General features: G+C 60.9%; 1 protein-coding gene across 1 annotated transcript; it reads right to left on the reverse strand.

Annotated features, from left to right (window-relative positions):
• Positions 1-280: 280 nt before the first annotated feature.
• On the reverse strand, positions 281-13,927 carry ITM2C (integral membrane protein 2C). The gene is made up of 6 exons (XM_024740549.1): positions 13,708-13,927; positions 5,463-5,603; positions 3,347-3,535; positions 2,549-2,659; positions 1,836-1,986; positions 281-1,201 (listed from the first exon to the last, which is right to left on the reverse strand). The coding sequence occupies exons 1-6, from the start codon at positions 13,831-13,833 to the stop codon at positions 1,110-1,112; spliced, it is 810 nt and encodes a 269-aa protein (XP_024596317.1). The 5' UTR covers positions 13,834-13,927; the 3' UTR covers positions 281-1,109.
• Positions 13,928-14,663: the final 736 nt, after the last annotated feature.

Here is a 14,663-nt window from a genome sequence, read left to right on the forward strand (position 1 = left end):
TGTGCTTAAGGACAAGCAATAATGATGTCATCTTCCGTGTAGAACTAAACCGGTGGTTTAGAGGCACTTAAAAGCAGCCAGACCTTGGGCAAGTTGCATGACCTGTGGTCCCGTTCCTCCTCCCTTGCCTGTAAAATGGGAAATCTACCTGGCGGGGAGTGACAGAACGAAGGGGACACCTACATTCCTTGGCTGAACCTCGGAGCAGGCCCACCTCTTCAGGTGCCAGATGCCAAGCCCTGTGAGTGAGCTTCTCCTTCCTGCCGCTCCCACCACGCCCACCAGAGAAAGCAGGGAGCCCCGCCCACTCGGCAGGACCCACAGTGCATCCCTGCTCCGTGCTCAGCCCGCGGGGCTGCCCGTGGACAGGAAGACATCTCCCCACTTCTGCCCTATTCCTTCTCTGGCTGTGGCTGCGGGGGACCCCGCTTGTGCTCCTGGGGGGCCAGGGCCTGCAGCCCTGGCTCCTTCCTTCTTTGGTTCCACCCGGAGATTGTGCTTGACGGATTCATCCCACCCCCCAAACTCCAGGCTCCCACTGGTGGGCTGAAGGCACTGACAGGAGTCCTGGGGAGATCCCCAGGACAGCCACCTTCCCCTGTGCTCTGGGCGGGTCCACCCCTGGGTACATTCCCCCCAGCCTCAGCTCAGGCCCGGGACAGGGGTGGAAGTGTGCTGTGCACGGAAAAAAGCCTCTCAGACCTTTCTCAGCTGTGCAGACGTTCCTGAACCCCACTCCACACCCCCGCTCCCAGCCCGCCCCTCGCCAGAGCCCCAGCATGCCTGGCCGTGCTCTCCAGTCCTCCCCCTTGGGCTGCCAGTGCAGCTGTGGGCCAGGCCCCCGGGGACCTGACCTCAAGATGGTGGTCACAGAAACCATCTTGGGGCGCCCCCTCCATCCCCCAGACTCAGGAGGTCAGCAGAGGGTGAGGCCTTGAGAGGTCACAGCTCTGGTACAGGGAGGCGGGCAGGGCTGGAGAGAAACGGGAAGACACGTCACATCTATGGAAAGGCGTCCAAAGTACAAGCTAAGCAAGGGGAAGTGCCAGAGTGGCCAGAAGATAAAATGGAAGAGGGAAGGGGCGGGGCCTGGAGGGAGGGGCGGGGCTTCACGCCACCCCGCAGATGAGCGTCTCTACCACGAAGGTGTTCTCGAAGTGGCGGATGGCGTTGCAGTTCTTGGCCCCTCGCTTGTTGATCCCTGAGAGAGAACAGAGAAATCCCAGTGAGGCCTGTGTCCTGGCCTAGAACTGTCTGGGCCACAAAGGCCACCAGCCTCAGAGCCTGAGCAGGGCCTCAGGACCCGGGCCGGGGAGGAGGAGGCCCAGGAAATGAAACCCAGATTCACCCGGAGACAGCGTGGTACAGCGGCATGAGCTCAAAAGCTGGAGTCAGACCTCCCAGCTCTGCCACCTTCTTGCTGTGAGACCTCAGAGGTGCTTCTTAACCTCTCTGTGCCTCCATTTCCTCATCTTTAAAAGGGGCAGCAAGAATAATGATGACAAGGATGAGGATGATGGTAACTTACACTCTCTTAGGAGGACATAAAGAGTGTAAAGTAGAGGGCTTCCCTGGTGGCGCAGTGGTTGAGAGTCCGCCTGACGATGCTAGGGGACGCGGGTTCGTGCCCCGGTCCGGGAAGATTCCACATGCCGCGGAGCGGCTGGGTCCGTGAGCCATGGCCGCTGAGCCTGAGTGCTCATTAGCTGTTATTACTGCTGCTACAATCTGAGATCTGACAGCTGGTCTCCAGCTACGCGGCCAGGCACTGCCAGAGGGTGGCCATGGTTTGGAGCTCAGGGCAGGGGCCAAAGTGGGTGGAGTCTGCCACTCACGCCTCCGGGTGGCCCTGCGCCGCAGCCGGTAGGTGTCCTTCCCGCTGCACAGGTGGTAGATGAAGGAGCCCAGGGCCTCCTTGTCACTGACATGCTCCGTGACCACCATCTCCTCCTGGATGATGTACGTCTGTGGGAGGTAGGTACCCCTCTGCAAAGGGAGTGGCCACAGCACTGGGTCAGTACCAGGGCTCGCCGCTCTCGGTCCCCGACTGCCCATTGCGCTCGCCTCCCTCCTTCTGCTAGCTTGAGCCGAGCCCCCCCAGCGCCTGCAGTGCCCATCCAACACGCCCACCCCCTCATCCACAGGCTGCATGGCTCGCCTTTCTGACGTGCCCAGGCACTTCCTGCACCCGCACTGCCGTGAGTCACGTGTGTGCGAGTCTGGTCTCCCACCCTAGGGGGAGCACTCCTCGGGGGCAGGGCCCCCATCACCTCCCTGCACTGCTGACACGGGGTGACGTGGCGCATGGCCATGAACACTAAGGAAGCTGGTCTTGGGGTTCTTCCCAAGTGAGGGAGGCAGAAGTGGGAGGCTGGTGGGGGGCAGAAAGGAGAGGTGTTGACTCTGAATGTGGTAGAAGGGAGCTGGAGGTGGGGGGACCAACCTGGGGTGCTGGGTCCAGCTGACAGCAACGCCCAGGCCCCCCATCCTTCCCTTGTCTCATGGAGGGAGGACAAGGGAGAGAAGACGCTGCCAGGGCCCTGCTCACCTTCACATTCATGAGGAGCTCCCAGAAGTTGCGAGGGGGCAGCACGATGGTGGTGTTGAGTTCAATGACGTAGCACTTGTCCAGGGAGATGTCGTGATAGGCAGTGAGACCCTGAACAGGAAGAGGCGGCCACGTCATCTCCGCAGGTGAGGGACTGGCCCCGGCGGGCTGTATGAGGCACGAACCCCACCGCACCCATGATGCACCCAGATTCCTCAGCACCGGGGCGGGGACCCCTTCTCCCGCTCCTCTCCCAGCCTATGTTGGTAGAAGGTTCCACTCACTAGATGAAAACACTATTAAATGCTTCGGTTGTGACAAGGATTCTTCTTGGGGGTATACAGCCGAGGTTCGAATTTCAGGGCAACGTCCCCCCGTGCATCTCACCAAAGCTGGGAGGTCCCGCCACCCCTATGGACAGCCTGGACCCTCAGCGAGAGACGCCCCTCCCAACCCCATGTGCTGCATCTCGATAAGATGTCAACACGGAAACAGCTCAGTAAAAAGGAACACTGGCCTCGCCTGTTCCAGCCAGCGTCCGCAGCTGGCAGGTGGCCAAGGAGAAAATCAACCGTGACTAGTTCACATTCAGTGATAACCGCATGACGTATATGATAAAAGCGGTCTCTTTAAATCCCTGATTGACCCAAACCGTAGATATCTACTCCATGGTTTATATTACACGGTATGTACTCCAAGTCTGTACAAGGGGCGTGGGCGTCCTCCTTTCACACCTGTTCCTCCTCGTGGCGCCCCCATCGCCGCCCCCCCCCACCCCGGGTCCCTGGCTGGCCTCACCCGCTGGAAGTCGTGGATGATGTCTGCAGGGTCACCACCCCCAAACTGGGGCACCGGCACGTTGATGCGCTCGTAGTTCTCCTTGAGGTAGATCTTTACGTCCTCCTCCAGCTCCATGCGGGTGCGGACCTGCGAGGTCAGGGAGTCCTCGTAGAGGACGCCGCAGTGGAAGAAGTTGTCTCGGGCCAGCTGAGCAAGGAGGGGGGCGGGGGGAGAGAGGGAGGGAGAGAGTCTGGTCACACAGCGCCCGCCGTGAGACCACGGCTGCCTGCCCAACCACTCCCGGCTCCGAAGGCCTGGGGAGGCAGGGAGGATGGGTCTGTGACACCCATTTCACAGATGGAGAAACTAAGAAACATGGGGAGCCAGGGAGGGTGAACCGGGTCTGCCAGTTCCTAGGAGGATGACCTCTTTGGGCCTCAGTTTCCCCATCTGTAAAACAAGGTGACCCCTCAGGCCCCTCTGGCCTCCGAGTCCATGAGTCTATGGCTGTGAAATGGGGCAGACCAGCGGGGGGACAGACACCTGAGAAAGAGCCTGGGGTCGGAGGGGTGTCCTCAGGGGCAAACAGGGGGACTCTGGGTTGGACAGGCTGGGCCCTGCAGGGTGCCACCCTCCGCCACCACCAGGGGGTGCTCGCCCGCCCTTCTTGCCCCCTTTGCGAGGCCCTGCAGACCTTGGAGGGAGGAGGTAGGAGCTGAGAGGCAGCCCTGTTATCAGATTCTGGTGGCACCGTGTCCAACCTCAAGCAAGGACCCACCACCTTCCCTGGATCCTGTGCTTCCTGAGAAACCTACACAAACATGGTGTCCCCTATATGAGGGACACGCCTAATCACTCCATCAGTAAGGGAAGGGAGGCAGCCTGGCGTGACCGAGGCTACGTGACTGACTGGTGGACCGCGGGCCCCTCCTACTTATCCAGGGCCTCCTCCAGGTCCGGCCCACGATGGGCAGACACCCCTTTGTCTGTTTTAGTGTAAGCTGTCCCGGGAGGATGAATCATCACACAGGAATCATACTGTCCCAGGTTGCAGACCCAGAGGCTGCTCTGAGGTTCCCCTACTCCCTGGGAATTGGGGTGGGGTGAGGAACCCCAAGAGGGCATGAGGGGGGGCTGGGATCAGAGGGGAGGTCCAGGGCAGGGCCACAGCCGCAACAGGAAAAGGCCCCAGAAAGTGACAACCAGGAACAGGTGGGGAAGCAGGCCGTGGACGGAGGGGAGCTGAGGTGTCAAGGGTAAGGTCACATGGACTGCAAACTCTTTGGTCATTTCCACCGTAGAAAAACTGGATGACAACAAAGTCAAAGTCCAATGCTTGAGGGTGGGAAGAGGTCACTTGGGTCATAAATGACTGGCAATTCCCAACCTTTCTGTCACCGAGATTCCCCATTCATTATGCTTATGGTTATCCTATTAAGCAACCTTTCATTTAACTACCTTCAGTTCTGAGAGCTTCGTGGCCCTGCCTCCCTCCCCAGGCCTGGGCTGATCGCAAGGTTGCTGTGACCACGACCAGTTCTTTGGCCCAGTTTCGTGCCCAGATTGGTTGTGTGAGCAGATAACCAGGGTGTGATCATAGGTGGAGGTGACCCTCCACCCTTCACGGTTTATAGCCCAAATGTCCACGCGTGGAATGTAAGCCCTTAGAGCAAGATCCATGGGCACAGGGGCTGGGCTCTGAAGGGATCGCAGAGTTCCAGTGTCTGCTGCACCTGAGTTTCTGGTGCTAATGCCCTGGGGTGACGCTGTGGGAAGGGGCTGCGGGCCTCACAGCCCAGATTCCAATCCCGGCTCCCCCATCACCGACTGTGCTCCTGGGAGAGCTCCCTGTCAGCCTCAGATGCAACCAAAGAGATAGGTAAGGACACTCCTCCGGAGCCCATGGCAGTCAGAGGACGGGGACCCGGTCCTGTCTCCCGGACCAAGACCAGAGAGGAGAAGGAGGCAGGTCTTCTGGGCTTGCCCGGGCACCCCTCCCACCTAGGGGGCGTGTCCAGGGCTTCCTGCTGTCTCCGCCTCTCCGCCACCGTTCACAGGGCCTGATCCTGCCGGCCCACACCCACGGCAAACCCTCGCCCTGCCCTGCCCTCCGCCTCCCTCCGCCCCACCTCACCTGAGCGAGGAAGAAGTATCTGTAGATGTAGACAGAGGCGAACACCAGGCCCATGAACAGCACGACCACGCCCATCGACAGGTAGCACAAGCCGCCCACAGAGCTCCCCTTCTTGTGGCGGTGGTAGGCGGGCCGCTCCTCCTGTGGACAGCAGTGCAGGGTCAGCCCCGTGGTGGCCAAGCACCCCTGGGAATCCCTGCCACCCCTTTCCGGAAGTGAGACCTCACTCTGCTGGCTGGGAAGGAGCCTTGGAGCAAAGGGAGGGGAGGACGACGCTCAGGACACACAGAGCATCGTCTCTGGAAGGAAAGGAAAGCGTTACCAGGACCCCCCAGCTGTTCCCATCTAAAGAGAAACGGAGCCCCACCTTGGACCCACGGGGACTAAGCAAGCGTGTTTTGAATCACCCACGCCATTAGTCCCCTTCATTATACCAGTTGTGACCACAGTAGATTCTTTCAAATGTAGAGAGGGGGGAAGCACAGATATGGCCTTGGTGACTGAGCCAGGCCTAGGCACCTGTAGGAACTGGAGTGACTGGAAGGGCCGGGAGCCGCTGCCCTGGGCAGTGGGGACCAAGGAAGGCTTCGAAGGTAGGAAGCGACAAGATCCACCTGAAAGCTGGAGTGCCCAGAGGGACCGGGATGGGGACAGTGGGGGTGGGGAGCCTGCTGGGCTCTTCCAAGGAAGCTGCGGCAGGAAACAGTCACTGACCAGTGGGGACAGGGCTCTGGGAGGCCCGCAGGGTCTGGGCGCGGGAGCTCGCGCCCTCCGGCCACCCCGGGCAGAGGCCAGCCTGCCGGGGCGGCGATGGCATCACACGGGCGCTGGTGTCGAGCAGGCTGTCAGAAACAGGCCCACAGGGTGCAGTCTGGAGGCTTCCGCAAGCCTGGGCTGGGAGGGGAACGTGGTTACCGGCAGGCAGGCCAGGGCAGGAGGTTCCTGGAAAAACCCTCTCTAGGGAGCCAGGCTCAGGTTTGGGACAGTAGCTGCAGGACTGCCAAGAAGCAGCAAGCCAAGCGGACCCAACTCCAGTCCACACACTTCTGGGCCAGTGGCCGGAGGTGTGTGTAAAGCTCAGCAGCCCTGCGTTCCCTGGAGCGCTGGACTGAGAGTCTCGTGACTCGGGCTCTTCCCAGCTGTGTGAGCTCGGCCATCGCTCGTCTTTGTGCCCTTCCTCGCTGGCACCCCTGCCCTAACCCGGGCCTCCTTCATCCTGGAGATGTTGCAAAAGCCCCAGGCCTGGCTCTGCCTCTGGGATCCATCATTCAATCTCTCCTCCACGGTGTCCAGATGCAGCCGGGTGAGGGTAGAGGCCAGTGCCCCTGCCAACCTCAAGGAGCTGTGGCAGAGGTGGGGGGGCAGGAGGGGAGCCTGGGCCTTCTCACTGCGGCCCCGCCGCTAACCGTCTGCTTAGCACTCTGTGCCCGCTTCCACTCCCCTCGTCCTGCTTAGCGGGAGGTCGGCAGTGGGGACGTGATGCAGGTCCAAGTTACCCAAGACAGGCCTTTATTCTCAGGGCACACAGGAGGCCCAGACTGGTAGGGGTGGGGGACCTGGGCCTCAGGGAGCAGAGGGGCATCCCATCAGAGTGGGTGATGCCTCCCTGCTTGGAGCTCTCCCCTCTCCCCACACCCTTTCCTCAGGAAAAGGGTAGAAAATGCCTGAAAGACACACCCCCCCCCATCACGAGGCACATGTATCACCAGGCCAGTGGCCCCCAGCCTCCAGCACCATGGGATGGAGACACAGGATGGAGAGGTGACCCGGCCCATCCCATACCCCCTCACAGGCTGGGCCATCTGCAGGCCTGGGGCCTCTCCCCACCCTGGCCCTGCTGCAGAGGTGCTGCGATCAAAACCAGAGAAGCACCTGGTGAGACCACCCCCCTGGCTGGCATCTCCTCGGCATGCTGGGGCTCCCTGGGGGCAATAACCAAGGTCACTAGCACACTTGGGTAGCCACTGCTCACAGGGCCTCCAGGGACAGCTGCCAGTGGGAGGGGGTGGGGGACTGCAAGCGTTTTGACTTTCCAACGGGCTCCCAGGATCAGCCCAGGATGGGGCGACCCGATGACCAAGCTCTGCCAGTGTCTCGCAGGAACAAGCCACCCAGGGGCTCCAGTCATCCTCAGTGGGTCCTAAGGAAAGGTGGGTGACGCAGAAGAAAGGCCAGGCGCCACACCCACTGGGAATCCCGCCCTGGAGGCACAACATTTGTATTTAGCGAGACCAGTGGGGATGCAGGGACCCAGAGGCCCCCAGCAGGGGCTGCGATCCCTGCGTGGGGAACATCCCAGCCTCCTGACCCTCCAACCCTCTGCAGGTCCTCCGGTGAAATGTGAACAGACTCTTCCTGACAGGGTTTTGTTGGGATTAAAGGAGACAGAGACCCTGAAAGCCCTTTGTAAAGGATAAAGTGGTAGATAAAAATAGCAGATCTTTATCAGCTAAAGCTCTCCTTTTTTTTTAGGGCCACCACAAGCCAGCTGTCGAGGCTGCACAGTGGCCATGCTTTGCTCCTGCAAACCAGAGGAGCAAAAGCAAGCTTATGAGAACCGCTTTAAAAAAACCAGAAAACAAAAAAAAGTCAATGGGCTACAAAGCAAGAGCCCGAGGGCCGGCTCCACAATTGAGGCTCACAGACAAGGGGAGGCCTACCAGTTTTATAGCTTCCTTTCTGCTCCCGGCTGGGTCAGGTGTTTCTATGTGCCTGGGGGAGGGGCCAGGCAGGGGGGCCAGGCTGCCCCAGGTGGGGAGGAGGTCAAGGAGGACGGAGAGTGGGGAGCGGCTCCAGAGGAAAATGAGGCAAGTGGCTGAGGACAGTCTCCAGCCAGGACCCCTGGATCTCACCCTGTGTCCTCACACGGCTCTGTGGGTGTCCCTGTGAAGGCTGGGGGTCCTCCCCTTTCCCAGAGCTGTGGACAATGGCTTCCTATCCTGCTCCTACAGACCCCTCTAGGGCACACCCGTGGCTCACGCCCTGCACCCCTCCCTACCTGACTGACACGCCTCGGTCTGGCATGCATGCGGAGGCCAAACCCCCAGAAGCATCATGGCTGAGCAGGAGGGATGGAAGGGAAAGCAGGCCCTGAGGCTGCTGGTGTCCCGGCTTCGAGACAGAGGCACTGGGACCGGGACGTAAAGCCCCAGGTGGTTGGGAAGCCCCTGAATCCTGCCCTCGCTGGCAGGGCTTGAAAGGTCAGCCCCGAGCTGCAGCCCTCAGAGGCCTCTGGGGAGCCTGTAAACAGCCTGGGCTGGAACCTGGGGCCTCACCCCTTAGGATCTGGGCTGCGCAGCTCACCCAGAATGACAGGAATGACGGCCGAGGGGCCTGCTTCCTGAAGCCCCCAGCTGCTTCACCTGTCATGCTGGAGCCCCGGGAGAAGGCTCCCCCGCCACATGGAGCAGTTACCCACAGCCAGGCATCTGGGGGCTTCCAGAAAGTAGAAAAATACTGCTTCCATGGCAACTGGGCTTCCTGAGCCACAGGCCCGCCGTGCACTCGTGTAGGCCACGTGGGCCACATGTCCAGGGACCCGAAAGGGGCCCAGGCCTAGGCCTGCCTGTTTCACGGAGCCTGCAGTGGAGCTTCTTAAATGATTAGGCAAAGCCAGGGCCAGAAGAGCCAGGGGGAACCCAGCCAACTTAAGCATTAACTCAGAAGACCCGCAGGGCTCATGGACAGAGCTCCCCAGCTACCTTCCCTCGGTAAGGATGTCGAAATGAACCGCAAGCAGAGTAACTACAGTCGCAGGCTGCTCGGAGGCGGCTAGCAGGGAGCCAGAAATGCAGCCACAGCAGGCCCGGGCAGACGGCTGGGGGCGGGTCTCGCCTCACCTCCCCAGCACCAGTCCCCCCTCCTCAGCATCATTCTTTCCCAGGCTGCAGACCACAAAGGCAAGGGCACCAGTGAGAGAGAAAGAGAGAGACCGACAGACAGAAGCCTAGCCGGGGTCGGGGGACTGGGCCTCTGCCCACGGAGCACGCAGAGCTGTGCTCAGACGTACAGACGTCAGCTGGGTAAATGCTGGTAAGGCATCGTGAACTTGCCATCAGGGAAACCCATTCCTGCCCTGTGACCCACCGGTGCCCACGGTGCAAGCCGTGTGAGGAGGAAGGGCATGGACCTGGAGGACACTCTCGACAGCCCTCTGCACTGCTCTGCTTGGCTGGGCCAGGCAGATTCCCTCTTCTGTTCTGTACCTGACAGTCAAGGTGAGACCCCAGAGAACAAAGGCTGGGGGGGGACGAGAAGCAGAGCTGCGGCTGGAAGGGCTCTCCTGGGGGAGACACAGCTCAGAGACACTGCAGGGGCTGCGCTTCCCTGCTCTTACCATAAACATTTTTTTTTATGGTAAGAGAAACTCATCCTCTGTGGCAATCTGCTGACAGCCTTGAAACATGCAAGGATGGGCCGCGGGGAGAACAGAGAAGAGAGGGAAATGAGAAAGAAGAAAAGCCACTGTGGCACAAGTCCAAACGCCACAGCCCCTCAGGGAAGGCCCAGGGAAGGCCCAGGGCAGGCGGGCAAAGGGCAGGACTGCCCATTCACCAAGGTCCTCTTGGCCCAGGCCGCAGGGCTGGCGGGGATGGGGCACTGGGGCAGGAGGACGCCAAGCTCTGCGATCCACCCTCCTGGCCGGCAGGGGACCCTCCCCCAACCGCTCCAGGAGACTCAGCTCCCTCCTGCCCAGGACCTGAGGCCAGGACGGGGAAAGTGAAATCTGATCCCCAGGTATGCGGGCCGGGGGAGGGGGTGACACAGGGGCCATTAATCAAAAGCAAAAGCCAAGGAGAAAATTCCAGCGCTGAGATGACTGTACTGAACACGGTTCTCTCCCCTTGCAGGCCTCCAGCCCGGACTGTTCGAGTCTCTACATGCCCACACCTGGCTGTGTGTGTGTGTGTGTGTGTGTGTGTGTGTGTGTGCGCGCTCGCGTGCGCACACGTGGGGGAGCAAAGACACAGGCAGATCGTAGGGAGAGCGGAACTGGGCTGAGAGGCCCAGGGCAGGCCAGTGGGCCTCCAAAGGGGAAGAATCCAGCCAGAGCGTACTAAGAGGGGGTGCTCCCCGTCCAGCCCACCTTCCAGGCTGGCTTGCTGCCAGCTGCCCACCAGCGCAGGCCCCTCATCATCTGGGAGGCAAGCACCACATGGGGGGGGGGCAGCTGGAGGCGCAGCTGGACCCTCACACCCATCCCTTCCTGGCCCACCGAGGCACTTCCTTCCAGCGGCACATGTGAGGACAAAATCCTCCTTGTTTCAGTTTTTACTCAGAAGCAGGGGGAGGCCCAACGTGAGAGTTCCTGCCCACCCTACCCTGGCCACTGGGGCCTGCACACAGGTTGAAATTTTATTAGGACAGCTAGAGGGTGGCTCACTGGTGAAAGGCACTCGTGAACTCATCTGTTCATCGAGTGGTCCTTCCAGGGCTTTAAATCTTATTTTCGAGTCCAGTTCAGTAACCAAAGAGGGTTCCAGGGTCACCCCGAGCCGAAACAGAAGAGGCAAGCACCACATGGGGGGGGCAGCTGGAGGCGCAGCTGGACCCTCACACCCATCCCTTCCTGGCCCACCGAGGCACTTCCTTCCAGCGGCACATGTGAGGACAAAATCCTCCTTGTTTCAGTTTTTACTCAGAAGCAGGGGGAGGCCCAACGTGAGAGTTCCTGCCCACCCTACCCTGGCCACTGGGGCCTGCACACAGGTTGATATTTTATTAGGACAGCTAGAGGGTGGCTCACTGGTGAAAGGCACTCGTGAACTCATCTGTTCATCGAGTGGTCCTTCCAGGGCTTTAAATCTTATTTTCGAGTCCAGTTCAGTAACCAAAGAGGGTTCCAGGGTCACCCCGAGCCGAAACAGACCTTCCGATAAGCTTTCCTCCGGCAGGCCCGTCAGCGCGGGACAAACCCAAATGTCCTGTGTTGATGAAGCAGCTCCTGGGGCCTCCCAGTCCGCTCGCCCCAGGCTGATGCGGTCCTGGGCTACTGAGCTTACTGGGCGAGGTAGGAGGCAAGAACGGGGGGGCTTGCTCTACGTTGGGCACTGGATGTGGGGGAAACGTACCCACTGGCCAGGCGAGGCCACAAGAGGCTCACAGAAGTGCACTCTCTTCCCAAGGCTCCGATTCCATGAGGCGACTGGTAGAGCCAACATGCGACACCCCAAAGCCTCCCCTGATCCCCTGAGGGCCCCTCAGATCCCCTGAAGCAGACCTGTCCTAGAGGGGCTGGGATTTTCATCTTCCTCCAGGGGCCCCATCGCTCCCCCTTGCCAATTAAGACAGCCAGGAGACCCTACCCAACTAACGAGGTCTGGGGGCGAGGCACACCCAGCAGGCTCGAAGCCACTGAAAACAGCACAGGGAAAACGTTGATATTTCCATTTCACGCTGGATGAGGGGGAAGAGAGGACGCTTGACTCCGGAGCCAGAAGCTGGATGTCAGTTACCGCCAAGGCGATGCTGGCATCTGCCATCCCGCCTGACACCCATCAGCAGGCTGCTGCCGGGGGACGTGCCACTCCCGTGAAATTTGGCAGACCTTCTGATGGGTTTGAAATCCATCCTTCCACTGTCTGGCTGGTCCTCCCTCCTGCCCAAATCCTTTTGGAGGCAGGGTCCAGTTTTCCAGGCCTCAGCTGGGTGCCCGGCCCTGGGAGTAGCAGCTGGGAGAAGACAGGAGTGGGCGTGCTGCCTTGGGCCCCCAGCCCTGCACCCTCCAGGGGCTAAGCGGAAGGGAGGAAGGAGGTTTAAAGGGCCCCCTGCAAACTGTTAAAGGTGCAGGCCATGCCTTCAAATATGAAGTGTCCCCCCCGCCCCATCTAAGCATTAGAAGAAGATGGAGCTGCTCTGGTGGCGGCTGCAGAGCACCCCACCCCCTGGAAACCCAGCCCCGGGGGTCACTGATGCTGCAGCGACCACACCAGGGCAGGGGAGCGTGCCAAGGCTCTTCCTGGAATTCCGCACTCAGGTATCTTTGCTCTGGCTATAACACCCACCTCTGAGGACCCTCTCCTGTGTCCTCTCTTCCAGGGCACAGGTCATCCTGAAGCACCCACCCTCCCATACCCAACCCCCCAAGCAAGGTTTAGTTTGAGCCATCAACTTGGGGACGGCCTTGGCGCTGAAGAAGACTTCCCATGGTGGGGGGGCGACGGGAGCTTGGTGCGCCCCAAGAACGCCAGGAGCGACGGCCGCGTGGAAGCAGCGTAGACACCTCTGCCGAGACACTATAGAGCCAGGCTGGACCAGCTCTCTCTCCCTCCCCTTCTTGCCCGCCACGCGTCCTGCCCCCTCTGGGCCCTCCGCCGGTCGGACTCCACGCAGCTCAGTTCTCCACGGCGGAAATGCCTCCTCTCCCCCAGGCCGGAGGGAAAGGGGAGGAGGGGAGGCCGCTGGAGGGGAGGCCGCTGGAGGGGGCGGGGTGCACCGAGGCCCGCCTCCACAAAGCGCAGCCTGGGTGCTAGAGGGCACCAGGGCACCGCGGAGTGGAGGGGGTAGCCCAGTGCGCGAGGGAGCCGGGAGAGGAAGGAAGAGGGCAGGAAGGCCCAGGCGGCAGGGGGGCGGTGGGATCAGGGCACCCAGCCTCGTAACCCCCAATCTCGAACCCCGGACGTGCGGCCAGGCGGATTCTGGTTTATCTCCATTTCATGTATTATCACTTTCTGGTCCACCAATTCAGGTGCAGACCAACAGCACATCCCTTGCCCCCAGCAGTCCCCCGTTTGGGACGCAATCAATAGTCCCGCCCCCTTCGTTGGCACCAGACCCCTCTCCCCATTCCCCACCAATCACAACCCACCGCCCTACTTTGGGGAAACAATGTCCAACCCTCCTCCCATCCCCCACCTGGGGACTCGACCCGCGGCCCCTCCTCCATGATTGGAACCAGACCTACATACCCCCACCGACATTCCTCGAACCTCTCCGGACCAGCTCCCTCCCCTATTCTGGGGCCAGGCGCCTAGGGCTCGGTCCACTTTTGGAAGAGACCTTGAGCCCTTCCTCACCTGGGACCATCGACTCGGAGCCCCTCCCATTCTTCAGACTTAGCTTTCGGCTGCCGCAGAGGGCCAGGACCCAAGGCCCCTCCCCACTCTGGGATGGAAGACCCATTCCGGAATCCCACCCCTGCTCCGCTCGAGACTCCGGGGTCCCGATGCGCCTCGGGTAGTCGCCGGGGCCGGCAAGGCGCGCTTCGACCCCCCGTCCCCTGCCTGAGACCCCCGGTCCCTCTCACCCGAGCCGGCGTCAGCAGGATCTCAGCGGCTGGGGCGGGCGCCGGGGCCGAGGCCGAGGCCGAAGCCTTGTCGGCCTTGTCGCCCTTGATACCGGCCACCGCGGGCTGGAAGCTGATCTTCACCATGGCTGCGCCGGGCCGCGCGTCCTCCCTGCAGCCTCCGGCCGTGCAGCCTCTACCTGTACCACAGCCGCTCGGTTCTCCGCAGGCACCGGAAGTTTGAATCGACTGCCCGCCAGCTGGGCTCACAGTGACCGCTGCCGGGCGCGCTGCTCCGACCTGGGGAAGTCTAAGGTTCCCTTAACCACTCACTCACTCACTCCATCCATCCATCGCATCCATCCATCCATCCATCCAATCAGGCATGGACTCAGTCCCCATCGCTGCTTTATCCCTTCCAGCTGCCTCTCCAAGACCTGCATCTCCAGAACATACAGTCTTTGTTAAAACCGTGTTTGCCAGGCAAATGCATCTTCTAGAAAAGCTCCCCGTGCCCTCTATCCCACTTCATACCCTCCTCTTTGGAAATGTTGGAGCCTCCACTGAACCTGCCCACACCGCTCCCTCCTCCCACTTCCTTTTCCGACGTGTCCTGGGCCCTGGCAGGAGGCTTCAGGGCCAGGTGCCCAATTGCTTGCCTTTATCCTGCATCCTGCATCCATCTACACCTCCTTCATTCTCCATCATCCTTTTTCCTTCACCCTTAATTCCTGCAGAACCTTCCTGGGGGTGCATGCGGAGGACACTGGAAGCAGAGAAATGAGGGCAGCCCCTGCTCTTTCACTCTCTTGTGTAACCTGTGGCCTCAGTTGCTGAGTGAAGGGTCCTGTTGGCCATTTCTCACCCACCCAGGAGGATATGGCAAGTGTGATGGGAAGATCCGCAGGGCAGGGTGTCTGGAGGCTCAGTCCTCATCTCACCTGGGATGCCTTTGGGCTGCTCCGCCACACCCTCAC

The sequence above is a fragment of the Neophocaena asiaeorientalis genome, unplaced genomic scaffold (genome assembly GCF_003031525.2).
Source record: "Neophocaena asiaeorientalis asiaeorientalis breed wild unplaced genomic scaffold, Neophocaena_asiaeorientalis_V1.1 scaffold388, whole genome shotgun sequence".
Lineage (NCBI taxonomy): Eukaryota > Metazoa > Chordata > Mammalia > Artiodactyla > Phocoenidae > Neophocaena > Neophocaena asiaeorientalis.